Consider the following 15,256-nt stretch of genomic DNA (forward strand, 5'->3'; position numbering starts at 1 on the left):
CTAGACGAATTTAATAGGTATATAATATAAAATTTAATTTTTATTACAATAATATTGTATCATTAAAAAAATTATTATTTTTATTCACTGTATGAATATTTATTTTAAAAAATAAATATATAATTATATAATTGTATAAAATATTTTATATTATCAGTATACTAAAATAAAATTTATTATATACATTGCCACATGGATCTATATCCTTTTTTCCTACTTCAATTTATAAAATCCGCTCACATTTATTGTATAAAATAATAGTAATTAAGAAGCAGTGGTAGCAATGTAAATATGTAATTGGTACACGCGCACAAGAATAAATGCGAAAAGCTAATAGCTAAAAGTAGAAACCACTTCCTTCTATTGAGTTTATCGTTAAAAACCAAACATAATTTTCAATTTAGTGACTCATCTGGACAGATGGATTAATTCAGCGACTCATAGATGACGAATGTGATAAGCAATCTAGTATCTTAAAAGAATCAAAATAAAGTATACAGAATTAATCTATGATCTATTTAAATAAATATAAAAAATTTTAATTTTATCTTATGTATACAATATTTTATTAATCAAATAAGTGTCAGATAGTTTGATTATTTGATTAAGCATGGAGTTGCCAAAAACTTGACATCAAAAGGATATTCTCCTAGAAATTCAGAAGAAAAAAAATAAAAATGAAGTCTTTCGCTGGAGAGAACTACTATCGCAATCCACTAAGTCCCACCAAGTCACTAACACATTATTGTCACTCAAAGTATGAAACATTTTTTTATTTGCAAATAATAAATATGTACGATGCCCTTAGACATTAGGTCCACACTTGTAATTTTAAATTCATGTGTACTACGGTGACAATTTCGCAAACGAAATATACAAGTATGCAATTAAAGAGTGAGTCACGCCCACTTTATTATTTCTTCCCAATCCCATTTGCTAAAAATATAATATAATAAAAATATTATAAATTAAAGTATCTTCAAATAAGCAAAAGGTTGGTGAATATGTTCGACAGTATATATTCTAGCCATTAAGAAAAGAGTACATGTATCATTTTATGAAATATTTAAATATACTTTTTTTATGCTTAACTGATTTAGTTATAATTTAATTAGATAAAAAGTAATTATAAATGTGCTATTTAAACTGATCTTATTACATATCTTTTAACTATAAATGTTTTTTTAAGTATTCTATATATAACATAATAATACTAATAGGGGAATCCTAATTATGAGTATCAATAGTAGTAGTTTTGACTTTTTTTTTTTTTTTACTAAATCTTCATTTTAGTTTTTGAGATTCATGTAATTATTTATTTTAGTTTTCAAAATTTAAAATTATTTATACTAGTCCTCTAAATTTAAGTTTGGACACTAATGTGGTCTTTCGACTCTTTTCGGCGATGACTAGGCAAACGAAGTACTTAAATAGCACATTCTCTGACACACTAGATGATGAGTAAACGACGCTGTTTATCTTTGACCCCCAAACAAGTTAGAAACGTCATTCAAGTAAACAACACTGGTAGTGGAGCCTTAAAAGTTTGACTTGTTTAAAAGAGTTGTCTACTTAGACGACTTTTCTGACTTGTTTGAGCGCCAAAGATAAATGACGTCATTTACTCAGCACTCCATTTGCCTAGTCATCGCTGAAAAAAATTGATGGACCACATTAGTGCCCAAACTTGAATTTGAAAGACCAGTATAGATAATTTTAAATTTTGAGGACTAAAATGGGCAATCCCATGAATCTCGGAGATCAAAATGGAGATTTAGTCACTTTTTTCTTTCTATCTATCTCTACTTTTATCTTTAAATTTGTAATTCGAGATTCATATTAGTCCCTAAAACACTTTCCGTTCAACAAAACACTAAAATGATGTCATTTTGTATTAAAAAAAAAAAAACTGAAAGCCTCCCCCTCCGATCCTTCCCATCCCCCTTTCCTTTCCTCTTTTTCTTCTTTCCTCCATTATTCTTTGTTCCTTGGTTTCTCTATTGCGGACTACTGGTGCAACCCACAGAACCATCGAAACTAGCCCCTTTTTCTCCACAAGCTTGCTGCCGGTTGCCACCACCATAGCGCCGCTGTCGAACCCAGACCGCCGCGACATCTCCCTCTATCATTCCTTCCCAAGCCGTTAGCTACTAGTAACTCCAGAAACCACCCCACGATCCCTTCTTTTTCCCTCCTCCTCATATTCTTATTCTCCTTGTTTTTCTCCTCCTCTTTGCATAAGACCATCCACCGCTGTCACCACCTTGTGCCGCTGGCTCACTCCTTCCCTTCGGCCTCATCATCACTCATAGAACACGACTCTCAATTTCTTCCTCCAGCTCGTCAATCTCTCATTGACGTAGAGAAACAGCAGAATAGAGGATAGTTCTTTTTCTTTCTCCTTCTAGCAAGAACATGGTACAAGTCCAAAAGACTTATTATTTTTTCTTTATCTTTTTATTTGCGTGTTTAATGCAGAAAGCGAGAAATCTAAGAAGTGGGAAGTGATTCTAAGAGGTAAAAGATGCAGACTTTGGTAAAAAAAGAGAGGAAGTTGAGACAGGTGGGTGACTAGAAAAGGATGCCAGAGATGAGAGAAAAAGGGATAGTCGGCGTTGGGAAAGCGGAAGGGGAGGTGGAGGCTCTAGTTGTTATATATATATATATATATATATATATATATATATATATATATATATATACACACACGTCGTTTCAGTGTTCATATGATCGGAAAGTGTCTTAAGGACTAGTACGAGTCCCGGAGTGCAAGTTCAATGATAAAATTGGATAACTATTAATTTTATAGACCACTTTGAGGCTCGAGTGTAATTTTACGGATCACTTTAAAGCTTGACTCGTATTTTCCTTCGTCATACTGAGTAAAAAAATATTATTTATATGTTAAAATTAACTATATTATATATCATTTAATTTATTTTTAATATATATTTTATATTAATAATTAATTTTAATATATATATATATATATATATATATATATAACATAATTATATTCTTAATGGATATATTTCTGGTCATCAAATTAGAATACTAAAGATTCACCACAATAAAAAATTAATTTAATTTTTATATATTAATCAGTATAAAATAATTTTATATAAATAATTTAACTATGTATTATCACTTTATTAAATGTAATAAAATTTTAGGTGTGTTGGATAAAAAATATTTAAAATAATATTTTTAAAATGATAATAAAAGAAACTAATATTTTTCAGCTGAAAAAGTAGTATATAATTTCACTTCACTACTCAACAGAAAACCAAAAAACTTGACAAGAGAGAGCACCAAACGCAACCACCAGCAGCAGCGGCAGCAGCACGACGGTCGTGGAAGCCATGCCGTTGGCGTTGAGGAAAGACACGCTTAATGGTGACCCTGAGTCTCTTCACCAACCTTTGCTTTCTTCCCAAAGATCCATAGTCAACTCTACTTCTCAGGTTGCCATCGTAGGCTCCAATGTCTCCCCAATTGAGAGCCTTGACTACGAGTCAGTCCTTTTTCTTCTTCCTTCTTTCTTCCAAAGTTGGAAACTTTTCCGTTATCCATTTCCCAATCTTATCCCATTGGTTTGTGCAGGATCATAGAGAACGAGTTCTTCAAGCAGGATTGGAGGAGCAGAGGGGCCTCTCAGATATTCCAATACATATTCATGAAGTGGCTCTTGTGCTTCCTCATTGGTTTCATCGTTAGCCTCATCGCATTCTGCAACAATCTCGCTGTTGAGAATCTCGCTGGCATCAAGTTTGTTATCACATCCAATATGATGTTGGAAAGGAGGTACTTTTACTTTTCAATTTTTCATCCTTGCCTCTCTTTTCTAGTTTTGATGGATTGGAAACAGTGTTGTGAAATTGTGTTTATGTTTTCAGAATTTGTGCTTTTTGGTGTTCAGTAATGAATTGATTTGTTTTTAGAATGTGAAGTTGCTGATAAAGTCTATGTATTAATTTCTTACAGGTTTCTGTTGGCATTTGCAGTATTTTTCGCTTCGAATTTGGGTCTCACTATCTTTTCTGCTGTAATCACGGCTTTGATAGCACCGGCAGCTACTGGTTCCGGTATACCGGAGGTGAAGGCTTACCTAAATGGGGTGGATGCACCTGGAATTTTTACTGTACGGACTCTGTTTGTTAAGGTACACAAATACCAGGCTCTCACATTCATGGAGCTCTAATTTGGATAGAAATTTTCATGATTTCAGCTTCATAATGTATTTACTGAAATTGTTGTTTCCTAATTAGTACTCTGGATTCCTTTGATCTGTTCAGTCTAGCAAGGATTGTTGTTTGCACTGAAGTAGAGATTTACTTTGCTGTTTGGTTTTATGTACAGATTATTGGAAGCATTACAGCAGTGTCATCATCTCTTCTTATTGGGAAAGCAGGGCCCATGGTCCATACAGGTGCATGTGTGGCATCATTGTTGGGGCAGGGCGGGTCGAAGAGATATGGTTTAACGTGGAAGTGGTTACGCTTTTTTAAGAATGACCGAGATCGACGAGATTTGGTAATGTGTGGATCAGCTGCTGGAATTGCGGCTGCCTTTCGTGCCCCAGTTGGTGGGGTGTTGTTTGCTCTTGAAGAGATGACATCTTGGTGTGTTTTCCCAACTCCTGTACTGCTATGCATATATGTCATTACAATTTTTATTGACCCTAGTAAATTCTGTTAACTTTACTTACTTTGCTAAAGGATTCGAATCAATTTTTTTCTCTCATATCGGCGAGTTCGAAAAGGATTTGTTGTTGGTTTTGTTTGATGTGCAATTTCTCTGTAGTCAATGGTTCCTACTTACAATGGATATCAAACACATTAATCCAGACACTTTGAATTCTGCTTATAAATGTTTACATAAAAAGGGTTGATTGAGAAACTTCTTCAACCTTCAAACTGGAATCGCAATCACATAATTGCACTTTTCTATTTCTATTTGTCCAAATTGGTTTTCTTCCAATTCTGCTCAATACATGGTCATTGATTTATCTTGTTAACTTCAAAATCCACAGGTCAATTTTGTTCCCCTCGGTATCTCACAAAGAAGCTAATTAAGCATTAATTTATGTTCTATAGGTGGAGAAGTGCACTTCTCTGGAGAGCTTTCTTCACAACAGCAATAGTTGCAATTGTGCTTCGTGCTATGATTGATGTATGTTTAAGTGGTAAATGTGGGTTATTTGGTAAAGGGGGACTGATAATGTTTGATGTTTATTCAGCAAGTATTTCATATCATTTGGCGGAAGTTCCTCTTGTGTTTATTCTTGGCGTTATAGGAGGGATTCTCGGAAGCTTATATAACTTTATGCTGAGCAAAGTTCTTCGTGTATACAATTTTATCAATGAGTAAGCATGACTATACTTAATTGTTTACAACAAAATTAGACATTTTATAATATTGTATAATGTATTATTCCAAGCTAATTTTAATCATCATTTAATATTGCAGGAAAGGCACCATATGCAAAATTGTGCTTGCCTGTGTAATCTCCATTTTTACCTCCTTTCTTCTTTTTGGATTGCCATGGTTTGCATCTTGCCAACCTTGTCCTCTTGATGCAGCAGAGCCTTGCCCAACAATAGGCCGATCCGGCAACTTCAAGAAATTCCAATGTCCACCCGATCACTACAATGATCTTGCCAGCCTCATTTTTAACACAAACGATGATGCTATTAGGAATCTATTTAGCAGGGACACTAATGAAGAGTTTCAGTATTCATCAATGTTCATCTTTTTCATCACATGCTTTTTCTTAAGTATCTTTAGCTATGGAGTTGTTGCTCCAGCTGGTCTCTTTGTGCCGGTTATTGTTACTGGTGCATCTTATGGTCGCTTTGTTGGCATGTTGGTAGGTAAAAGGACCAATCTTCACCATGGCCTTTATGCTGTTCTTGGTGCTGCTTCTTTTCTCGGTGGATCGATGAGGACAACAGTTTCGCTATGTGTAATTATGCTGGAATTGACGAATAATTTGTTATTGCTACCATTGATCATGATGGTGCTTTTGGTATCCAAGACTGTAGCTGATGCTTTCAATGCAAATATATATGACCTAATTATGAAAGCCAAAGGTTTCCCTTATTTAGAAACTCATGCTGAACCATATATGAGGCAGCTAACGGTAGGTGATGTCGTCACGGGGCCACTTCAGATGTTTAACGGCATTGAGAAAGTCCGCAATATAATGTTCATTCTCAAAACTACAAGGCATAACGGGTTTCCTGTTATCGACGAGCCTCCACTTTCTGAAGCACCAGTTTTATCAGGTTTAATCCTCCGTGACCATCTTGTTACTTTGTTAAAGAATAAAGTTTTTTTTCCCACACCAAGGGCGATAGGGGATGATGTCTTCAAGAAGTTTACATCAGATGATTTTGCAAAGAAGGGTTCAAACAAAGGTGAAAAGATTGAAGATATACAACTAACAGAGGAAGAAATGGAAATGTTCATAGATTTACATCCATTTACAAATACATCACCATATACTGTTGTGGAGACAATGTCACTGGGAAAGGCCCTTACACTTTTTCGAGAAGTAGGTTTAAGGCACCTGCTAGTGATACCCAAGATCACTGGTGTAAGTATTTTCTCTCCTTACTGCAATTTCTTATGGAAAAAGTTAAATGCTTTTGTGGTTGGTAAAAGCTGAGTGCTAAACGAATTTGGAAAATGTAGTGTGTCCTTGTTTTATTTCCCCTACAACAATGCAATTATATTAGGTAATAGGTTGGTGGAGTGGAACTGGTTTGTCACATGTCTTGTGTTATCTACCTTGCAATTCACAAGCTTCTTTTAGATCATCACACCAGGAATTCACCATTATTGTTCTCTATCTAAATTTTGTGCATGCTGGCTGCAGAGATCACCTGTAGTGGGTATACTAACGCGACACGACTTCATGCCGGAACATATATTGGGGGTGCATCCTTTGCTGGTAAGTAGCAGGTGGAAAAGACTAAGGTTCCGGTTCCGTTGTCTGGGAAATCTCTTCTCTGGCTTCTGAGTAATGCTACCAAAGCTTGAACTTGCAACAATTGTAGATATTCTTGTGTGGACAAGGCTTACATATTCATGAGTACACAGTACCCAGCTTCATGAAGGTGCTAATGGGGAGAATCACATTTGGTACTTACGAAAATCTAGCCATGCTATATCCACAAGTCACTTGTCCTTCAATTATTGATCCGCATATGTACAGTGGATAGACCAAATAAGAAACATGATGCCCTGGAATGTTCACATGAAATTTTGTTCTTTGGCAATGTCATGCTATTCCATGAAAAGTAGGGCTATAATTTGAAGTAGGTTTTCTTTTTATTTTTTATAGCTTCATACTTCAAATGTCATAATAATTGGTCTCTTCATATAAAAAAAAATATGAAGTGTGGTGTATAATCATCTAATACCTACTCAGATTTGTAGCCATCTTTTTTATTTGTTTATAGGGATAGTTGTGGTCCAGAGGAATCACAGAATAATTCATTAACATAATCTTTTATGTTTCAAATTTCATTATCAACTATACAGTGAAAAGATTACATTGGAAACAAGTGGAAGCTCCTCACTCTACTTTAGGTAGTTTTGTAACAGTTTTTCATGTTTTTTGCTACTTGCTTAACCTTCCACTTTACCCACTTTGAGAACGAGTTTATACAGTATTATTGTTAAAGAAATTAACTTAAGAAAAAAAAGGAGAACAAAGACCCAAATAGAAAGAAATAAACTTCAATTCACAATGCCTGAAAGAAAACATGTTTAGACAGGATACAAGAGAAGAAAAAAAGAACCAAAAACAAGAGAACTCACAATCCCATCAAGAAGTTTTCACTAATTACTTCTTGAATTCTTAAAGTAATCTGCCCTAATTGACCATAATTGCTCTCCCACTGCTTTCATGTCAGGTCTATCTGTCCGGACGGGTGCTGCACACTGAAATGCCAAATCAAACATCTTCATCAGAACATCAGAGTTTACAGCTTCTTCCATTAATGGATCCACCAGCTCCACCACCCTTCCTTCATTGAACTTCCTGAAAGCCTGCAAAAAAAATCCAAGCTGTATTAGTTTAAATGCTTGAAAATGAAACGAGGCAAGACAACAAAGCTTTGGATTATAGTACTAAGCAACTATAAATGGTCAATTAACACTAATGAAAAAACACACAATTCATCTAAACAAGAATATATTATGAGCTTACCCATCTGAGTGTAACCCTCTCTTCAACAGTTTTCTTCAACTCCACAGGACGACGACCTGTTAAAATTTCTAAAAGCAAAATTCCAAATGAGTAAACATCACTCTTGGTAGTGAGTTGGTATGTTTTCATATACTCAGGATCCAAATAACCAACTGTTCCCTTCACTTTGGTAGAAATGTGTGTTTGATCGGAGTTCATAGGGCCAATTCTTGCAAATCCAAAATCAGCAACTTTAGCTCGCATGCTTTCTGTCAGAAGAATGTTGGATGATTTCACATCTCGATGGATAATTGGCTTCTCTGTTCCAAGATAAAGGCTAGGAATCAATTGGCAGATCTATAAAGAGTAGACTATTGCACGACGAAGCCAATTGTGCAAGGGAACAAGTATCTATCATTACTTGGTCCCCGCCAAAAAACGTTATCAATCATGAATAACTGGACATTATCAATGTAAAGAGAGTCGGTCCCAAAACGGGAAAAAGTAAGAATATGTTGAAAAGGTATCAATGATCATGACTTGAGCATTATGCCATGTGAATAGAGTGTGCTTCCATGAAAAATAACACAATAACAATATTTAAAGTTCTTTGAACTTTAGATTCTTGGAGTCTTATTTACAATCTGATCATCTAAACTGTAGTGTACAATATTAATGAATTCTGCTTATAAAAAGAGAGAATGGAAAAAGACTGAACGGGAGAGAGTTGCAGAATGGAGAGATTACTGACCTGCATACAGATGCAAATAGGTCAAGCCATGAGCAACATCAATAGCAATTTCCAGGCGCTGATTGAAGTCTAGGATTTTTCCACGCTGACCTGCGAGTTAAATGAACGTGAGATTCCAAATCATTTTCTATTTGAAGACAACCATTTATAAAGAATAGAACAGGCTCTTACCATCTAAGTGTTCTCGAAGAGTACCATTCGGCACATACTCTGTAATAAGAAGGCGTTCATGTCCTTTTTCAATATAACCTAGTAGCTTCACTAGGTTCCGATGATCAATTTTAGCCAGAAGTTCAACTTCACTGCTGAATTCAGTTCTCAAGCTCTCAAAATGTTCCTAAACAATTAAGTCATTTCAGCAAGAGAAAATAAGTACTTCTACCCTTTTAAGAGATTGAAAATCAACTTATACTTAATTCCCTTAGAAACAGAATCCAGAACTTTAGCATTAAAACTAGGATACAGAATTTCAATCTACATATGACGATCAACTTCTTACCCTTTTTGCACGTTTTACAGCCACGACGTGGCCATCTTCTAACTGAGCCTTGTAGACAGTTCCAAAACCTCCTTCTCCTATCTGCAATGTTTCTGAGAAGTTACGGGTAGCTCTTGCAATCTGATTGAGGTTGAGATGCAACGATTCAATTCTTTTGAGTTTTGGAGACGCTGAGAATCTTGAAGGACTAGGTGGCACTCGAAGTGGACTGGCTGGGACTTGGACCTTTTCCGGGACAGAATTTGCTTCGAAGGAGGAAGCCGAGTCCAATACTACAAGCAAAATTTTCGTTATTCCTCATTTAAGTATGATGGGAAGCACAATTTCATATGATAATGTAAGCTGAACATTTAAAATGATACAGCAAAAGATCCTATCCAGAATTCATAATATTATTACATTAAAATGCCTGACACAGAGGTTATCAAAGGAAAGTCCAAAAACAAGATAAAAAACACTGCTAAAATCAACTCACTTGAATTCGGGTCCTTGGTCAAAACAGCATGAGCAGTTGCTTTTCGCTTCTTCCCATAAATACATGGACAAAGAACAGCACAACATACCAACAATGCTCCGCCAGCGAAAAGCCCAACTTTGGGAGACACATCGTTGGAAACCCCTTGCGATTCGGATTTACTGCTCGAATTCTTCTGAAGTAGTTTCCTTCCTGCCATCAAAGGTAAGTTAACTGCAAACAATAGATTGTAATACAACGGTTAAAAGAGAAGTTGTTTCCAATTCTGGAAATTTAGCCTGTGCATAAACTAACATCTCAGTGATCCATACCAAATGAGCCATCCATTGCGCAGTTGTTACTTCCAAAGTAGTCCTTCAAATTGCAACCATTTGCAATGTACAATTGGAGGGCCTCACAGAAAGCAACTTTGTTAACTACATTTCCATTTATGTAAAACAGTTCTTCACCATCACTAGAATATGAACGAGCTACCCAATCAGTGCCACAATCATTTGATCTCAAGATAACTGCTGAGGTAGAAATTATTGACAATTGGAGTAACAGCATCAATAATAATGCAAAGATGGCCATTCTCAACTAAACAGTGCAGTCCAATTGCAGTTCTCAGTATTACTATAGAATGAAAGCATTTCCCTGTAACACACACCTAGAGAAGCTAGCACGAAGCTGGTGTATACAACTTCTGCCAAACAAAATCAAAAGAAACCTGATCAAAGCATCATATCACAATTTACCCTAAATAGTACCTGGAACTTCACCAAACCCCAAATGACTCTTGGTGTCACAGTTCAAAAACACTCAACAAAAGGAGAAGCTTTTCCCCTTTCTCTGAACTACCTTAGCAACAATCGATAAATCTATTAGCCCAATTCACTAGAAAAATTGAATTGGGCTATCAAGAACTGAGAAGGCCAAGATGAATTTCTGCAGGGAAAAAAAAAGGCAAGAGAGATCAAAGCAAAAGAGAAGTTGCCTTTTTTATCACGGGTGCTTGAAATTCAACAATCTCAAACACCCAGTTCGAAGAATCCGACAAAAAGAAATCACAAGGAGCCAGCTGGCATGGAATCCAAGACCATGGAAAGCTATCAAGTGTTGTTAGAACTTAGAACAACTCCGATTACTCAATTCCTTGCATAGGCGAACACGTGGACAGCATAATAGGACAAAAGGACAGAACTTTGAGCTGAAAACCAAGGAAAGCTGGGATTTTGGGATTTGGGAAATGAGGAAGAAAGGGGGTTAGAGCTTAAAGCATAGCAAGAAGGGAAAAGAAACAAACACACACAATAAGAGGCGGCTATGGAGGAAAATTTCATAAACCCGGTTTCACACTCGAAAATAATTCAGAAAATTGTGTTTTTGTTTAATATATATAAGAGATAAGAAGAATCAAATAATTTTAGAATTTACTATTCAGCAAAGTCTGCATAGAGAGATGCACAGAGAGAGTTTAGAAAGAGAAAAGAAGAAAGCAATGGTGGACTCTGACGTATATAACTCATTGCCGTCTCTAGTATGATATACTCTTCATCTTATAGTCCTATATTAATTTAATATTATTAATATATTTATTTAACTGTTTATTTTATTCATTCTAATATAATTATGATTACGGTATTATTGTGTTGTGTTGTGCTGCGTTTTGATTTTGATGGCGTGGTTGACCAATTGAACTTTGGAAGTCTGCAGAGAAAAGAGTGGAAATGTTGTGGAATTACCCGGAAACTATCTGGAGGGCATGCTTGACATTCTGTATTCCAAAGTGAAAATGTTATTTTCTTTATTTAATTTTTTACTAGAAATGCTATTTGTATACCAAATCTATCATTAAAATTAATTATCAATATATTTTTATATAAATATATGTCGTTTAATTTATTTTTAATATATATTTTATATTAATGACTAATTTTAATAGTTAATTTTAATGTACATATAATATAATTTATCTTTTAAAAGTGTGAAAAAGGTTACCATAGAAACTGGAAAATGTCAAATGTGAATACACTTGCTAGAAAGCCAAATATACATAAAAAAAATGAAAACAGATGTCTCAATCATATGATTATTCAGTTAAGTAGCCTCGGCATGGAGCTGATGAAATTATTGTTGTTGTAAGAGAAACAAAAGGGGATAAAATTATGCTCAATCTAATTTAAATATTAATTATTAACTTATTAAAATTAATTATTAAAACCAGTTATTAGTATAAAATATATATTAAAATATAAATATATATTAAAAATAAATTAAATCATATATATTTATATAAAAATATATTAATAACTAATTTTAATATACGAATAGCATTTTTAATTAACAATATATATAAGGTGTAAGGTCCAATTCATCCCTTTGACTTTAAATTTTGCACAATTCATTCCTTGATTAGGAATAATATATAGATGCAGTAAAAATAGTAAAAATATATATATACTGTAATTTTTGTGAACGAAGAATGTACTGTTTTATATATTAAAAATAGGACAAATAACCATATAAGCTAATGGAACATAAAAAGTACATAATTTAGTTAAATGGAGAATAAATATATGAATCAACTAAAAGCATAATTATATGTAATTCGAATTAGAAGAATTTGAATTAAATATTCACAGTAATTTAAATCACATTGATTCGAATTATACACATATACACATAAATACTAATTTGAATCATCTTGATTCGAATTACACACACTAATTTAAATCAGACCGGTTCAAATTACACACACAGTAACTCACACTAATTTGAATAATGCTGATTCGAATTATTATTGGTATAATTTGAAATAAGCTGTTTCGAATTATGAAGGGCCAAACGTGTATAAATATGGTGTGAATGTGAATTCTTCTTATTAGAGTGACAAAATGACTAGTGAATAGAGTTTTGTAGTGTTTATGCGTTACATAGGGTCAATTAAGAGAAAAACACAATCTGGTGTGAAGTTCACTAATAAGGATCCTCTCAATATTTTTATGAGACCTACGATGAGATTTGATGACTTCGTAAATTCTATACTACAGAAACTTGGGCTGCAAGGCGTGAAACGGTTCAGAAATTATTCTATCGCATTCCGATCTCAGTGCTGCGAAATGACGTGAAGTACGATTATTTCACCATAGGGAGTGATGAGGATTTGCAGGTCCTATTCCATTGTCATCGGCAGTTTTCCGAGGTCAGGACACCTGAATTGTTGGCAAAGTTGGTTGATGTGGTATCTAGCTCGAGGGGTTCGAACCGGAATATCCACACTATAGGCGCCGTAGCCGATTCTAGCTCGAGACCTGTTGGTGCATCTTCATCCGTGCCTGTGAATGCATCTCAGGACGAGCCTGTCGCCTCTCCGTCGCCTCGAGATGCATCGCTAGGGATGCAAAGATAATGTACCAGAAAATTAAAAACAAATTTAACCATTCACTAACAATAGATTATTCATTAACAAAATCACTAATAAAACCACTAACAAAACCACTAACAATACGACTACCAAAATCACTAACAAAAACTACCAACAAAACTACCGACCAAACCTACCAAAAAATCACTAACAAAATCGCTAACAATACCACTAACAAAACCAATACATAAACCACTAATAAAAACACTAACAAAATCATTCACAAATAATATTACCAACATTATTCACTATCAAAACCACTAACATAAAATATATATATAAAAAATAAGTTATTCGATCATACTTTTAAAAGAACAAGTTCGTACTAACCTCTTCGTTGATGACACCAGCTATATGGGTTACTCCATCCAAACGATAAAGTCTGTCTGGATTATTCTTCATCGGATAAATATTCTGCTCAAGCCTTTGTTGGAGTCGTTTTGGGTTGTTTTCTCTGGGATTTGGTGGGGTTAGGTGTTGAAATAGTTATTCAAATAAAATTGGTTCGAACTCTTTTTATAGGCAAAACATGAGTAATTCGAATCACCCTATTTCGAATTACTATGGACACTAAAACTTGAGTAGTTTGAAGTTGCCCAATTCGAATTAGTGAGGATAGCATGTGTGTGTAATTCGAATCAGCCTTATTCAAATTAGCATGTGTAATTCGAATCAGGGAGATTCGAATGACTGTGAATGTTTAATTTGAATTATTCTAATGCAAACTACTTATAATTGTGCTTTTGATGGATTCATGTATCTATTCTCCATTTGGTTGAATTGTGCAATTTTTGTGCTCCATTAACTTATTTGCCCGTTTTACCCTTAAAAATACATGTTCAATCAAAATTGAGACATGATTTTTTTTTTTGGTCGTGGAAATGAAACATGAGTTTATGCTTTTTTACTAATCATATGAAATCGAAACTCCTCTTGGCTCTCATTCTCTCAATTATAAAAGAAATCACTTCTTTTTCTTAATTCTAATGATAATCATTTCTTTTATTTACTGCCCTTGGAAGAAAGGGGGAGAGTATTTATTTTGGGAGTGATAACGACCTTTTTTTTTTTCGGCATTGAGCTTAATTTTAATATGATAGAGAATGTGAAGGTCCAAACTTTAATTTAGCCACAGAATTTAAACGCTTATTGGCCGACTAGAATGGTTAATAAGTTTAGTAGGCTGGGCTGTGCCTCATAATTTTTGTTGCAAATCCGACCCAAAGTTTAAACGTATTCTTGCGTCTTTGCCAAAAAATCATATTCTCCTGCCCCAAGAAAAAAAATATAGAAAATTGGATGAAGTATATATTTGTTTTGAAAATTTTAAACAATTTTAAAAATAAAATTTAATTTTCATGTGCTAATGTAAAAAAGTTTTAAATAATTAATTAATTATATATTATTACATTATTTCCAAACATATTAGTTAAAATGTCATCTAAATATATAAATTTAATTAAAGTATAAAATTCTTTAAATTGTCGGTATAAATATTAAATTCTTAAAAATAATTATAATATTTAATTTATTTTAATTTTATTATTAATATTAAAATATTTTTTAATTATATCTTTAAAAATTAACATTATTAATATAAATGATATTATAATTCAAACCCGACATAACAAATTGGTAATCAAGACATTTCACCCGTCTTTTAGTAAGTGGCTTCGTACAGAGAAGAGTCCTTAGTATGGACAGTCAAAATAGACCGAAAAAGAAAAGCAGCCTTATCTATAGTCTAAGGAGGTCATCACAACATTCTTTATCGACTAATAGATCAAATGGATTGAAAAGTTAGTAGCTCATCTAAGTCCTCTATTAAAGCAGTTCATAGTCTCTGATCTTTTCTAGGAAGTTATCGAGTTCAATTGAGATTGACTTAGAGGTCCTATTCTTGTCAACTTTTTAGTAGGTATAGACAG

General features: G+C 34.0%; 2 protein-coding genes across 3 annotated transcripts; one reads left to right on the forward strand and one right to left on the reverse strand.

Annotated features, from left to right (window-relative positions):
* The first annotated feature begins 3,265 nt into the window (after positions 1 to 3,265).
* LOC112701570 (putative chloride channel-like protein CLC-g) lies at positions 3,266 to 7,571 on the forward strand. Its single transcript, XM_025752314.3, has 7 exons — positions 3,266 to 3,514; positions 3,604 to 3,804; positions 3,985 to 4,162; positions 4,360 to 4,622; positions 5,097 to 5,366; positions 5,470 to 6,598; positions 6,881 to 7,571. The coding sequence occupies exons 1-7, from the start codon at positions 3,363 to 3,365 to the stop codon at positions 7,022 to 7,024; spliced, it is 2,337 nt and encodes a 778-aa protein (XP_025608099.1). The 5' UTR covers positions 3,266 to 3,362; the 3' UTR covers positions 7,025 to 7,571.
* Positions 7,572 to 7,730: 159 nt separating this feature from the next.
* LOC112701576 (calmodulin-binding receptor-like cytoplasmic kinase 3) lies at positions 7,731 to 11,562 on the reverse strand. 2 transcript variants are annotated; one of them, XM_025752321.3, is made up of 7 exons: positions 10,234 to 11,562; positions 9,923 to 10,135; positions 9,448 to 9,719; positions 9,120 to 9,285; positions 8,949 to 9,038; positions 8,219 to 8,517; positions 7,731 to 8,058 (listed from the first exon to the last, which is right to left on the reverse strand). In XM_025752321.3, the coding sequence occupies exons 1-7, from the start codon at positions 10,493 to 10,495 to the stop codon at positions 7,849 to 7,851; spliced, it is 1,512 nt and encodes a 503-aa protein (XP_025608106.1). In that variant the 5' UTR covers positions 10,496 to 11,562; the 3' UTR covers positions 7,731 to 7,848. The 2 variants fall into 2 exon arrangements, with proteins under 2 accessions (XP_025608106.1, XP_025608112.1); XM_025752327.3 differs by having other exon boundaries at positions 9,923 to 10,114; positions 10,234 to 11,445.
* Positions 11,563 to 15,256: the final 3,694 nt, after the last annotated feature.

Source organism: Arachis hypogaea, chromosome 1 (genome assembly GCF_003086295.3).
Source record: "Arachis hypogaea cultivar Tifrunner chromosome 1, arahy.Tifrunner.gnm2.J5K5, whole genome shotgun sequence".
Classification (NCBI taxonomy): domain Eukaryota; kingdom Viridiplantae; phylum Streptophyta; class Magnoliopsida; order Fabales; family Fabaceae; genus Arachis; species Arachis hypogaea.